This window comes from Abrus precatorius, unplaced genomic scaffold (genome assembly GCF_003935025.1).
Source record: "Abrus precatorius isolate BTA unplaced genomic scaffold, Abrus_2018 Scaffold3, whole genome shotgun sequence".
Taxonomy (NCBI): Eukaryota; Viridiplantae; Streptophyta; class Magnoliopsida; order Fabales; family Fabaceae; genus Abrus; species Abrus precatorius.
In genome coordinates this window covers 30368315-30383654 of record NW_020874373.1, presented here as the reverse complement: position 1 = coordinate 30383654, position 15340 = coordinate 30368315, and the positions used below count along the sequence as shown (strand labels likewise).

At 29.8% G+C, this 15340-nt stretch overlaps 2 protein-coding genes across 3 annotated transcripts; both read left to right on the top strand.

The window, feature by feature from the left end:
• The first annotated feature begins 1884 nt into the window (after window positions 1-1884).
• LOC113860716 (probable serine/threonine-protein kinase WNK5) lies at window positions 1885-6080 on the top strand. Of its 2 annotated transcripts, XM_027493217.1 has the most exons (8): window positions 1885-2520; window positions 2642-2730; window positions 3227-3492; window positions 3621-3844; window positions 4141-4298; window positions 4407-4725; window positions 4812-5165; window positions 5386-6080. In XM_027493217.1, exons 2-8 carry the CDS (start codon window positions 2644-2646, stop codon window positions 5805-5807), a joined length of 1830 nt encoding a protein of 609 aa, XP_027349018.1. In that variant the 5' UTR covers window positions 1885-2520; window positions 2642-2643; the 3' UTR covers window positions 5808-6080. The 2 variants fall into 2 exon arrangements, with proteins under 2 accessions (XP_027349018.1, XP_027349017.1); XM_027493216.1 differs by having other exon boundaries at window positions 1885-2730.
• A 1036-nt stretch (window positions 6081-7116) lies between these two features.
• LOC113862460 lies at window positions 7117-10524 on the top strand. The gene is made up of 4 exons (XM_027495544.1): window positions 7117-7964; window positions 9025-9349; window positions 9945-10118; window positions 10501-10524. Exons 1-4 carry the CDS (start codon window positions 7516-7518, stop codon window positions 10522-10524), a joined length of 972 nt encoding a protein of 323 aa, XP_027351345.1. The 5' UTR covers window positions 7117-7515.
• The last annotated feature ends 4816 nt before the right edge of the window (window positions 10525-15340 follow it).

Below are 15340 nucleotides of genomic sequence, written 5' to 3'. Positions count from 1 at the left end.
AATTCTTATTGAATTAAGAACATTAAAAGTATGATGAGACTGGTCTTCTTAAGGAAAAAAGAAAGAAAAAAAAAACTTTCATACATAAGATTTAAATTCAAAACGTTATTTTAAAAGAAATCAAGGATATATCATTTGAACTAATTTTTGCTGATCCTTGCCCTTTAAAAGTAATACTCGTTTTTAAAATATTTAATAAAAAGGTGTTTCATTTAAGATATTAAAAACTAAAACAATTAATCTTTTAACATTTTTATTTATAAATTATTAATAAGTGCTTTAAATATATTCATGTTAGCATTTGACTTTGATTTAATAAAATATGTATTTATTTGACGATATTCTAAATATTAATTTGATGTTTTTTAATATTGTGAAGTAATAAATATGATATAAATTTAAAATTTTATTAAAAATATATTTAAAGCAATGATTAAAGTAATAAAAGTTGAAAATATTTGCATTTTTTTACACTTTAGCAATTTTACTATGTTCATCTTTTATCATAATTTTATAAAATTATCGAACTTTTTTTAATTTATTTTTATTAATTTGTATTTGTTTGAAGAATGTATTTCTTGAATAATATAAAAAACGATGAGTATAATAAATGATTAATATATACTTTTTATAAAAATTAAAATAAATTATTTTAAATTCTCATATAAAATTTAAAACCTTATAAAAATAGAGTATATAATAAAGATAAACAAAATATATTATATTAAAAATATTTACTAAAATTTGTAGAATGTCCTTAATTAGTCTTCATTACAAAATATTTGAAGTGACAATCATTTTGCAATTTTGAGCCCTATTTAAATTTAGACTTTAGTGATTTGTTTATGATCAAATCACAAAGGGAAGAAAGGAATAGGCGAGGTGACAATTATTTTAAAATAAAAGAATAGTTATTTGAAATAGAAAAGCTCGATAATATGTGAACAAAGACAGACTCATCTTATCCAAACCGGATATCTTTCTCGTCTCAATAATCACAGGAATAATGATTAGGTGATATCCCATGTTCCATTAATAAAATTAAGTGGATCTAACTTATTCAGAATTAATACAAAAATTAACTTAATAAGAAAAAATGTTAAGAATTATAAATTTTTTTTAATATCATTAGCATCCCTCCATATATGTTTTTTGGTATAAAGGTATTTTTCAGTTAATAATCAAAGATTAATTTTTTTTTAAATATTCAGACAGGCTTTGCTATCGAAGTAATTTTATACGGGTTGAACATAATTGTTTCTAGTTATGTGTTGTTTTTTAAAAAATAATTTGTTTTTAAAATGTAAATATTCAAAATAATCTTTAACATTATTTCCCATACACTGTCAAAACTTAAACCCTAGTAGCATCACTATCACAAAAAAAGGACCTTTATTAATTGTGAAATTTCAAATGTTCCACCAAAGTGACAAACTGTTACTAGTTGTATTTTAAAAATTATTAATATCCGTTTTTTAAAAAAAAAAGTATAATGGAAATATTTATTAGATTAAAAATATAATAAATGTGTTTTTAATAAAAATTTATTACTTGTATGTACTTAACACAAGCTTCAACGACAAATTTAACAACACGATATTGTTGATTCCTATTCAATCGTGAAAGAGACGTAACCAATTTCCTCATGTGCTCTAAATTCTACACCATTGAACATTACACCAACCACCACCCTCTTCTACATTCCACAATTCACATCACCAAATTTAAATTGAAAAATTAAGTACAGTTTTTTAAATTTTATGAGTACTATTTATCAATTAAAGTTAATGTATTATTTTAATCATTTATAATAACATTAAATATAAATATTTTTAATAATAAACAACACATTAATATCTTAAAAATAACATATAATTTTTTTCCATAAGACTCCTGATTTAATTTTACCTTCTCTCTCTCTCTCTCTCTCACTCGCCTTAATCTCATCTTTCATAACCATAAATGTTTCTATCAAAGCATGCATACCCACCAGTACTTCAAATATTGCAGCCATGTTTCCATGGCATGTCTCTTACATGGTCTTTTCATTTTCTCAGCGACTCTACAACACTCTTTGTCTACAATAATCCTCATCATAAAAAAGCACCAGCTAATAATTAACTAACACCCCTGGGCTCAAAATTCACACTCTCTAGTTTGGTCTCATTCCGGGTCACAAATCATAAACATTATAAATTTATTATTCATGTCTGATTTATACACAACGGTTTCTTTGTCCTCCTATCTTCCAAAAGAATCTTAAAGTGTGTTATTACTCTCTGTCTCTTTGTCTGTGTTTTCTTTCTCTTGAAACAGTTGAGCCAATGGTTAACATGCCCATAAACGATTTTTCACGTGGGGTTGTTGAAATGACAAGGTTAATGCTTAGTGTTGACTACTCAAGGCTCTTCTGGCTTTTATTTGGCGTTTTCTCCTATCAGAACCATGAGAGGAAGCCTCGGATTTTCTAGCACCCACTTTCAAAAGCTTCTTAGCGTTAGCATGAGATTATATATAACTGTATTGTTCTGTAATTGCTGAATATTCTGAGTACTCGATTATATCATATATATATATATATATATATACACACACACATTAATATATATAGGGATGGAATTTTCTGATACAATCAATACAGCCATGTACAAGGGAAGATTTTGCACTAGTGGTGGAGTTAAGGCTCAGCTTGGATATGTTGAAACTGATCCATCTGGTCGATATGGCCGTGTAAGTGTTTTTTTTTTTTTATTGGTTCTTATTTCTCATCTTGCTGGCTCTTGTGAATTGGGTCATGATTTTTGTGACTAATTGACGTGCTATGTGGCATAAGCTTATAAAGTTGTTGAAAAATGAATTAGTGGATGTTCTAGGCTAATTAATGCCTAATGGGTGTTCAATTTGAATTGAAAATTTAAACTGAATTTTAAATTACACGGGAAATTCACATACTTAAGAACCTTTTAGAGGTACTTGAACAGTAGTTTGTATGTGCAAGTTGGTTTTACCTTTTAGATCTACTACTCTAATTCTAATATTAGCCTATTTGAGCTATTAAGTATAGTTTGCGTGACTTCTGCTTGAGTTCGATAGTTCTAAAGATGCAAAATGAATGAAGCTTACTATTTAGTAATAATTAATATCCATAGTTATGTTTGAGCATTTATGTAATATGTTGTTACGTGTCAAATAATCTAATTCACTTGGTGTGTGTTGGTGCTTGCAGTTCAGGGATATTCTGGGCAAAGGAGCTATGAAGACTGTGTATAGGGCATTTGATGAATTACTAGGAATTGAAGTGGCTTGGAACCAAGTCAAGCTCGGTGATGTCTTTCATTCACCAGAGCAACTTCAGCGCCTTTATTCAGAAGTTCATCTCCTTAAGCACCTTGACCATGAATCTATGATGATATTCTATGGTTCTTGGATCGATGTCAATAACAGAACCTTCAACTTCGTCACTGAATTGTTCACCTCTGGCACCCTCAGAGAGTAATCAATCATTCCCTGACCCTTGTTAATTAATCCATTTATCCCTTCATTTTATATATATCTATGTTTTTCATAGGTTTATATAATTTAATTTATTTTAACATGCTACATATTTTATATATATATAGGTATAGACAAAAATATAAGCGAGTAGATATCCGAGCAGTTAAGAATTGGGCTCGCCAGATTCTAAGTGGTTTGGAGTACTTACACAGCCGTAGTCCTCCTGTAATACATAGAGACCTCAAGTGTGACAACATCTTTGTCAATGGCCATCAGGGTCAGGTCAAGATTGGTGACTTAGGTCTTGCAGCTATACTTCGAAGCTCCCAACATGCCCATAGTGTCATAGGTAAATCTCTCTCTCTCTCTTTTTTACTAGTTACATTACATGTAACTAATAAAGAATAAAAGGGTGTCAGAGAGTGTGTATTTAACACTCAAATATGCAAATTGATTCCTTAATATGTCAATTTGTAAAAACTGCTACTTTTGGAATTGTTTTTTTTTTAATAAAAAAAAGTAAAAATTTGAAACTTAAAAGAACCAAAGCAACACAAGTATTCATTTTCAGGGACCAAAATTACATTCAGTAACGTAGACCATGTTTCTATAAACTGAAATTTTGTGTTTGATGTGAACCATCAGGTACACCAGAGTTCATGGCACCAGAACTGTATGAAGAGAAATACAATGAGCTGGTAGATATATACTCCTTTGGTATGTGTATGATAGAGATGCTTACTTTTGAGTTCCCATACAGTGAGTGCTCCAACCCAGCTCAAATATACAAGAAAGTTACTTCGGTAAGCTTAACTAGACATTGGAATAGCACTTCCTTATATATTCTCGTTTTCCCTTCATTTAACATGAGTTCCTTAATTTCTTAAACTTTGGCTAATTTAATGTACCAGGGGAAGCTACCCGATGCATTTTACAAAATCCAAGATTCGGAAGCCCAGAAATTCGTGGGAAAATGTTTAGCAAATGTCTCTAATAGACCATCAACAAAGGAACTTTTATTGGACCCATTTTTAGCCACGGATCAACTTGAATCACCATGCATACCGTTATCTACAAATCAAACTACTAAGCTCAACTACACTGCAGTATTTCCCAGTGAGAATCTTCCACCTTGTGATCTAACAAAGAGCGCAGATATGACAATCACAGGGTCAATAAACGAAGAGGACAACACAGTTTTCCTCAAAGTGCGGATATGTGACAAAATGGGTATGCGCAGTTTCATCTCAAAATTTGTTTTTTTTTTTTTTACAACATTTCAAGTCTCTTACTCAAGAGTTTTGTTTCCAATTCAGGGCTAACAAGACACGTGTTCTTTCCATTTGACACAATAAAAGACACTGCTATTGAGGTGGCAATGGAGATGGTACAAGAACTTGAAATTACCCACTTGGAACCATTGGAGATTGCTGCAATGATAGATCATGAGATATCAAGTTTGGTTCCAAGTTGGAGGGATCGGGTTAAGTGTCACCATCAACGACAATACAGCTTTAACTATGAAGAAGATGAGGATGTGAACAACCATCATCCTTTCTTCATATCATCTTCTCCATCATCCCCCCATGGGTCTCTCCACGTGTCTGCTTCCCCCTCCAAGACCCACTTGCGTGGAAACCATTACCCTTTCACTCAAGAATGGCCTCAAGGTACATATGTTTATTTTTACAGCTTATGCTAGTAAATATTGTATATATTAACTATTTCATTTAGTCTTTAACTTCGTAAAATAATATTCACTTTATTCTTTAACGTTAATAAAAAATTTAGGTGGAAAAAACTAAATTTCAAGAAACAATTATTGAGGATCTTATATTTAGCACCATCTAATAATAATAATAACCCAGTGCTACTATGAACTATTCGTAGATGATCTATTTATGAACGACGACACAGGCTCTCAAAGTTCAATGAACTCCTTAAAGTGTTCCAATTTCCAATACTGCGAGCCAGCCCATAACGAAGACGAGCCCGGCCCAACAGTTGCAGTAGAGAGAGGCGAACCAAACAAGTGTACAAGAAAACACGCAGCAGCAACTAGTTTCACGAAACAGTTTCAGTACCCGACGAGAGTGGACCCTTGCAGTTGTAGATGTGGGTCGAGCCAAGGGTGCGCAAGGCTAACAAGGATTCGTTCGTGCCCACACGAGCGTAGGAGCCAGTTGCTTCAGCGTTCGCTAATGTTGGAGGAGATGTACAAATACAAGAGAAGGTTGTATAACACTGTTGGGGCCGTTGAGAACATTGGGTTTCGCCATCCAGAGAGAACTGCATGCTTAATCCCTCGTTGAACCTTTCTGATTTTGGTTTGTTAACAACAGCTCTGGTCTGTGAGTACAAGTATTAATAATCTTTGTAAAATGAATCCTGTAATTTATATGATAAGACCGTATCAATCTGGTCTTTATCTTGGATCCTCCCACCAAATTTAAACGATCAAAATCAAGTGATTTTATTATACCTTCGGTTGATATATTATGGTCAGTGCATAATTTTAGTTTCTCAATAATTTCCTTTCAGGACTGATATCTTTACACAAATCAATATAATTAATTATTTTTTGTCAGTACCCATCACAAAATATAATATTATTTCATCGATCAAGGTTGAATTAAATCCCTTTCCTATGAACTTCTACTTAGTACCCACCAATCATTATCCTATCAACAATCACAGAAAGATGTCAACATGAAGAAACTTTGCTACGATTCACATACAATCTCATTTATAGAGTAGAAGGTGCAAACAAACACTTGATAAAATTGCATCTACATCTCTAAAATACTGATCATACATAATAATACAGCACGGAAAGTTATTTCATTTGATTGACTCGTTGGGTATTTTTCTCAAAATGATTCAATGCCTTTGCTTTATTGACTGATGAGTACTAAAATATACCTTCTAATACACTCTTTTTATTACACAATAAATTGTTTTTTAAAATTTATTAGAAATTAACAAATATAAAAATAATTAAATTAAGAATGAGAACGAATCAACAATTAAGATTTTGTTAAAACAAATGTGCCAGAAAATTTAATGCTAACATTTTTTTGGTTAGTTATATAGTTTTATTCCTGGTCCTAAAAGAAAAGGCATGCAAATTTTATTATTGGTTTTCTTTTTTTCTTTTTGGTCCACATTATTCTTTCTTTATTTGCTTTAGGGTGGCCCAAGTCGAGTGGAACCAACAAGAAAGTAAGAAACAAGATAGGCCCATTAGCTCATGAAATGCACAGAAAAAGCATAACAGGCAGAAGACTGCAGCCTTTATATTTATTTTTCACTTTTCATCCCTCAAAGTCAGAGAACAATGAAAATCTATTAGCAGTTAAGCTTGCCTGCAGCAACCTACACCGCAGTCCATATAAACAAACCAAAATCTTGTCCCCAAATACACGTGGCACGAGGATAGACGTACGTCGAGGATACACAATAGACCTTCGCTGTAGGGAAGCACGTAATTCGAAAGTCGTGTTCCCCACGCGAAATGGAGTGCAAAGTGTGCAACCAACGAGAGGGTCCCTCGCGTTCCAATTTCAGCCTTCGAGAAAAGCTCCTTTCTAAATCTAACCATCATCGCCATTGCAACAATACTCCTTCATCGAATCATTTCTTCTCCCAACGACGTCGTTGCCGTTGCAACTTTCCATCACCATCATCTTTTCCTTCTCATTTCGTTGAAATCCTCGGCGGTGATTTCATGATTTATCCAATAACGCATTCATAGCAAAACATTCACAGAATAAATACGCAAACCACGTCGTTCCGTCCATCGCCAATTTCTTCATACGCAATCGCTTTCGAAACTCTCATCGGCGATTCGTTAAAACTCTCTAAAGAAACTTAAACGACGTCGTCGCCATTGCTATTCTTTTTCATGATCATCATTTTTTTCTCGCTTTTGAAATTCTCATCGGTGATTCTGATTTTTCACGCGCGGTAGTTTTTCCGCCGTAAAAAAAAAAAGGTTCAAACGACGTCGTTGTGGTGGCAATGCCGTTCGCGCGCTGCAACAGCCAGATTCCGGCGCCGCTGCCGTCACCGATCCCCACCGGCAGAGGCTCGCGCTCCGCCGCCAACGAGATCTTCAGCCAATTCCTCGAAAAGACGCTCCAGCTGCCAGAGCTGACCCTGCCAGGACATCAACTATCCCCGGCGCCGGCAGAGATCGATCTCCGGTCGCTGCCGCTTGCCTCCGGCGATATGATGCTGCGGTCCACCAGGGAGTTTGGCGCGTTCCGGATCCGATGCCACGGGATCTCCGGCAATCACTTGGGAACTATGGCGGACGAAGCCGAACGCGTTTTCCGAGAATCGAAAAACATCGTCGTTGAGCATGATGGACATGGTGGAGAGATGATTCCCTGTGTTCGCTCATGCAAAGGAGAGCTGGAATTCACCGGTCAAAACATAATCGGCGACCAAACACATCGGAACTTTTGGTATACATATATGCTCTCTTTGCTTTATTTATATGTTTGCAGATTGTCATCGTTTTTCACTTGTTTCGCATCGTGATTTTTGTTCTTTTGGATTTTACTAATTTTTAAATACACCTCTCTGCAATTAAGCATACTCTACTTCACATTGAAGAAACTTAAGAAATGCTTTATGTGATAGTAAATTTCCACTTTTGTTTGTTTTCTATCCAAAATAATTGTAACTTAATCTTCATCATGGAAATTTCAACAAAGACAAAAAAAAAATTAGAAAAAAAAATCATTAAAGATTAAATACATTGTGAAATTAAAAAAATCTTTGAAAGGACTTGTTAGACGTGTTTTTCTTTGAGTGTAAAGTGAGAGGGGGAAAGAAAGAGATAGAAAGAAAAGAAAAGAAATAAACAGAGATGCAATAAATAAGTGAAAGAAAATAAAGAAAAAGAAAAGGTAGAAAAGTTGGTGTAAAAATATAAAGTTTTATGAAATTTTAAATTTTTTTTAAATAATGTAATGTAATAACAAATAATTAAAAAATATTAATCGATGTTTTAAGAGTACTAGTTAAGGAATAAAAATAAAAATAAAAATATTTTGTTAAAAAATATAAAAATGAACTCACTCTTATATTTTTAATTTATTTCAACACGATTGTTGGTTTACAATACTCATAATTGAATAAGGCTAATATTTAAGGGTAAGATTTTGAGTATTTTTGTATTGTTTTTTAATTAAAAATTATGTTTCAGCTTGATAACATGTATTATTTTTATTGCATGAATTATTGAGATAAAATTATAATTTTAATTAAAAACAATAACAAAAGTTCTTACCGCTAAATTTTATCTATTAAATAATATAGTATTAATTATCTAATACATAAAAATTCAACTCAGAAAGGGTAAAAAACACTTATCTTTTCTGTAGAAGTGAATCACCTTACATTGAGGTTAAAAGTTTTACGTTAACGGGTACAGAAGAGGAAAGACAACTGGTCAACGACATTGTCATTTGTCTTTAATGGAGATAAACAAGGTGTTAACTTGTTATACATATCATGCAGGATTCATATGGGAAACGTTGCAAGTAGATTGGATAGTATAGTTGAGCAAGTGGCTATGGTTCTACAACAGGACACAACTAATGAGTTTAAGGAGCGGATTCAAGATACAGAGTCTATGATTTGCATGTGCAGGTATCCGCACGATAATGTCCCCAAACAAAATGAAGGCGTTTCAGTGAAAAGTAAAGACAGATTATGTGATCATGTCTTGCGCTTCTACCTTCCCATGGAGCATTGTATATTTTACATCCAAACTGAAAGAGGTCCCCTATCATTTGATGCAGGTCCAGAGAATATAGTTGTCACCGTTGGCAAACAACTAGAGGTAATTCCATCTTCTGTTTCATTCCTCAGCAACGCATATGGATATGGGTGTTTTTATATTTCAAGATCAAATATAAATATGCAATGTAGGTGAAGTTCTTTATACTATTAGGTATTTGGGTCTAGCTAGATTATTATTGGTTAAGGAATAAGAAAGAAAAAGTTTTAATTAAAAAATACATAAAGAATGTATTAGAAATCATATTAAATATGCATTAAACTATTTTTAATAAAAAAAATTAATTCCTTAGTCAGCATTTTCTGAAGGACATTGGTTGGTATTTATCAACATAATTAATGTATTAACTTGTTATAAATGCTAGTGATATTATCCTATAGTAGTTAATTTCAATGAGTCACTAAGCAGAAGATGATCTGATAACTGGTAAGAATTGAAAGATGATTTCCTAGCTCTGTCTAAGTAACATGTAGTGATTAATAGACAAAATTTGAGGCTGGAGGAAGTAATAATCAAGTAATAGACGTGAACTTGGGTCCTTAATTTTATTTCTAGTAAGCCCCAATAATAATATCAAACATGATTTGTACTGACCAGAAAGCCAGAAACTAACCATAATTTCACTTAATGAATATAGGAGTGGAGCCAAGGTGTATACAAATGTGTTCCTGGGGAAATGATCTTCATGCCGAGTTTCCATAGTAGCTCGGCCTCTTTCGCCATAGAGCTTAAGTGCTCAGCATATTCAAATCTAAATCACAGTTCAAATAATTCTGACAAGATAATATCCCTGACTGATCAAATCCTTATTGTATTTTGTCTTGCATTCTTATACAAAATTTTATACTTCATTTTTTCCTGATCCTCAGAATATGGTTGCACCATTTTTCATTTATTTGGATGCCCGTTGCGTGGTCATGATGTTGCTTTATCCAGTGAGATCGATTTTTTTTCCTCTAATTTATTTATAAAAGTCATTTTGATGTACAGTTTGAGTGTAAAAAGACACTGGGTCTTGGTTAAAATACCAGTTATGACATATTCTGTTGTAAGTTGAAGGTAGCGAAAATGTTGTATGCATAGATATTGAATAGTGTAAAAACACAGGAAGCAAAGATTTGTAGATTGACAATTTGATCAATCATGGTTTGTATTTTTGCCATATGAGATAATTGCTGGATCTACAATGTCAGAGTTTGGATTCAAACCGTAGTTAATCAGTGCGCGCAACTATGGGATCTTTAGGACTGTTTGCATTAAGAGTAATTGTCATTTCTTAAACATCACCATCTTTTTCCCATTCTCTCATCTTACACAAACTTATTTTTAGAAATGAAACAAGACAATTTCTTATGATTTTTTTTTTCTTAAAGAAGGCGGAAGATAATGTGTAAGAGTTGTGTAAGAAGCATCTTCCTTTCTTAAAAATAATAAAGCTAGGCAATTTACAAAATAAGATAAAATTGCTTGCATTGGGCCGAAAATATTGTCATGTAGCCTTGCTTTACACACAAATAATTACGCCGTGAATTTACGGCCCAATAAATCAGGCCTTCTTTGAGGATAAGGTTCTGTTCTCAAAAGAGCTCCCTCGACAAGTTGATGCAATTATTGTTTCGTGACTAAACAAAGAGTTGACAAAAAACAAAAAACACAAAAGACTAAACAAAGAAAGAAAGATCACTACGCATTAGTGTTTTATGAGTGATCTTATTTAGTCGAAAATTTGTAAGAAGGAATTTCATTAGAATAGTGATAGATAAAATGTATATCGAACGAAAAGCATACTAAATTTAATAGTTTGAACACTTATTTATAAATTTAGAATACTGCATATCATTTTAATTTGTGTTTTGTTATTTGGATCAAATGACAATTTATAATGAGATTTAACAGTTTGAATAATTTTTTTATATTTATATTATTCTTAAATTTGTTTAATAACTATTTTTTAAAGTAAAAAATTAGCCACTAAAAAAATGTCTTCAGGATTTTACTTTGCTCTAATTAATAAAAAAAAAAATTGAATAAAGAATAATGTGTTATTCCTAAAAAAGATAAGGCAAAAATCGACGTAATCAATTAAGTCTAAAGTGTAAAAGATTAAAAGAATAAAACATGGGTACATTATTTTAAATGTTTGACTCTATTTTTTAATTAAAATAAAAAAATTCTTTTGATAACTTATACTAATATTAAATATAATTTTTTTTATCAAATTCTAATTTTAATAAAAAAAATATCAAAAGTATTTAAGTTTAATTCAACATCAAATTTATTAAGTTTTACTAAGCATTGGGTTTTAGAGGGAGAGAGGAGAGAGGAACCTTTAAAATTTAAATAATTTTATTGTTTAAACGACTAATAAATTTTATTTTTGAGATATTGTATTATTTGTTAATTCTTTATATTTTATACAAATACATATTTTAAAAATACATTTTAAATATATAAAATATCTAAAAACGCTCCTCTAATGGTGAAAAAAGACCTTACAAAGTAAAAGCAGATAGATATTCAATACAAAAATTATTAAAAAGTATATAATTATATATGTCAGACCATTATTTTAATTTTATTTACTTTATATATTTTTTTATGCATGCATGTATCCCAAAATTATATCACTTAAAAAATACCTTTTAATATCTTTTTTAATGGTTTAAAAAAACATTTTTCTATAAAAAAATGACAGAATTTATCATAATGAAAAATAGTATACCAAATATAATTTAATCTTATGAATTCAATAAACTATTCTTTCATTACAACTATATTTTTAATTTAATTTAATTTAAATATATTAATAATCTAATTTTTTAACATTGTCATTTAATTATGAGTTATCATATTAGTAATAATTGTTGATTCATATAATAATTAATATAAAATTATATTCATAATAGGTTCTAACTAATTGATGGTATAAAAAAAATTTACATTAATAAATAATAATGAATTAAATTTGATATGTTTTAATTTATTATAAAATATGACATGACAAATCATTTTAAAATATTATGAGTAAATATAATTTAAGGGATATTAAATATTATTTTAATTATTATACTGTTTTTTATTTTTTTTAATATCATATTATATTATTTGAATTATGACAATATTTATACCATTTATTTTAATGATTAATAAAATTTTGAGATCTAACTTGAGGTAACTGAAATTTCTTTCACCACTTTATATTACAGGAAAATAGAGAAAATCATAGTATAATCTTTTTACGAGATCACGGTGGGAACATCTTGATAATTGCCCAAATAGTGATAATTCAGCAAAACATCACATGATATAAGAATGAAGGGTCTTAATCGAAATAAAAGCTTCAGTGTTATTGTCTAATTTTCCTATTGATCGGATGGGGGTTCTTACATTCATATGTATAATACTGTGATACAGTTACCATTGAATTTATTACGAAGTCGCTTAATTAAACTTCTTAATTACTTATAAGTATGTCTCAAAGTGGATTTTTAAAGGAAAATAAAGAAAACAAGATAACTTTATATTTGAAGAGTCGTGTAGTATTTATAAAAATAAATAAATAGGTAAAAAATTTATATCATTGTGTTATTTTAGTTTTTAATTTAAAAAATGTTAATTAAAAAATTAGAGTATGTTTATTTACATTTTAATTTTTTAAAACAAAAAATACATTTGTTTTAAAAATGTAAATAAATATACCCTTAATCTCCTTTTTCTTTCTAAAATTCAGCTTGCAAATATATTTTTAAGGTTTCACTTTTTAAAAACCTTATTTATTATTATGTTGTTATATAATTAATTATAAATGTATTTTAATGTTAATTAAAATAAATTTGTAATTAACATCAATCCTCAATTTTATATCGAAGTTACTGGCTAATTTATTATTTTTCATAATATTATTAATTATTTTTCCTATTGCATCTTTCTTAACTATTCTTTATTTCAATTATCTTTGTCCTTTCATTTCCCTTTCCGTTTATCTCTGACTCTCTCTACCTTTTTATTTCTTATTACTTTGGATGAGGATGAATTGAGATATATATATATATATATATATATATATATATATATATTGCAAAGCTTCTAATTTGTGTGAATATTTGGATATTATTGGTCTTGATTTATTTTAGAATGATACTTATTAAAAATATCAAATGATATCAAAAGATTATACTCTTAATTTTTTTAATCGCGTATAAAATATTATTGTAATATAATATCCATAATTGTTGTCATTATTGGAATAATTTTGTCAAAATTAAAATTGTTTAAATTCTATGAAAGGTTAGTCGTGTATATAGAGAGAAAAATATTAAAATTACTTAATCATAAATCTTCATTTAATATTTTACAACTATTATTAATTAAGAAGTTAAAAAGATAAAATGGTGATTGATAAATTATATTAGATTAAGCTTCACAAATAAAGTTTACATAAAGGCTCAAAACTTTTAAACATTTCCTGGCTACAGCTTAAGAATCAAAGCAGAATAAAGATTAATTACCTAGTTAGCTAGATGTTGGCACCACGTTGTCCAATGGTACCACTACCAGCAAGCTAGAATATATATATTCTTTTATGTTTTGGTCACTTTGGTTCTTTTGGGTTTTGTTGGTGGGTGGCTAATGAAATTTGGTATGATTTCTTTCTTTTGTTGGCTTGAAAGAGTTTGCACAAAAACGTGGACCATTAACTTGTAAGAGCTGGTTGTGACATTGACACAAGCCAAAGATGTTGGCAGTGGGTTTGCTTACTGATTTAGCAAAGCATGAATGAGATACTGAAAGTAGAGTACAGAACATGTGGCGAAGTACGTGAAAAAAGAACCCTATTATCTGCTGTATAGCCAGGCTGAGCCTAAAAGTACTGGTTATATTTTGCATGAATAGAGAACCTTTTCAGCATAGTTAATAGAACGTAATTAAAATGCATTAATACAATAATACAATTATTTTAATATAATTTTAAGCTTTTATCAATGATATGTTCGAGTATTATATTAATGTTTATTTGATTAATATCTTTTTGAAATTGATTATTTAATTTTGTCAATTTCATTTGAAGAATTTTAGTTTTCATTGAAAAAAGTGATGCTGAATATGCAGTTAGACAATAATGACTCTTCCTTCTAAATTTATCAATCTCATTTTCACTGAGTTATGAAAGGGTTATAATTTTATTCATCATTGTCAAGTCCGATGATGACAATATTATATTTTTAATTTAAGCTTCGATGCCATTCCAGTAAATTAATCCTTTGGATTGAGTTGTTTTCATGAGGCTTATCGGAGTAGTGAGAAGTCAGAGTCAAAGACAATAAGTAAATAAATAACGAAGTTCAGCTGCATGTGTATTTTATTGTTCATTAAAATTAGTTATACGTACTTTAGACATGTAAAAGTTAGTCTTAATAACTTTTATATTATCGACGTTAAAAAGTAATTTTGATTTAGAATGATATTTTATAGTAAGTTTGGAACATTTAGTTCGATGTTAAAGTAAAATAACTTGTATAGAATAAATACAAGTATATTTTTTAAAAAAAATTGGTGGATCTTCTTAAAATTAATCATATTTACTTCAAGAGTTATAAAATATTTTTTTTACTCTTCTCAAAGTCAATCATTTTACATCATAGAATTAACTCTCTCTTTTTTTTTTTATCTAAATAATTAATTCGATTCTTTTTTTTTTTATTTCAACTATAGGTATTCTTTATTTGAAGCTTTGGTCGAATAAATTTAGATTATAAAAATCATCTTTTTAATATTTAATACTACTATATTTTTCAACAATAATGAATCACGCATACTTGCTTAGTTAACCGAACAAGTTTGACAATATTAAGTCATTTTGTTTATTCACCCTAAAAAATAGTCATTTTATTGAGCAAAACAACCAAGCTACACTAAATGACAAGTTGAGATTGAATAAGTGCACATTAATCAACAAACTTGAACTTTGACAATACTTTTTACATTTTGTCAACATTAACTTTTAAAATTAATTTTAATTAAAGATTAGCAATA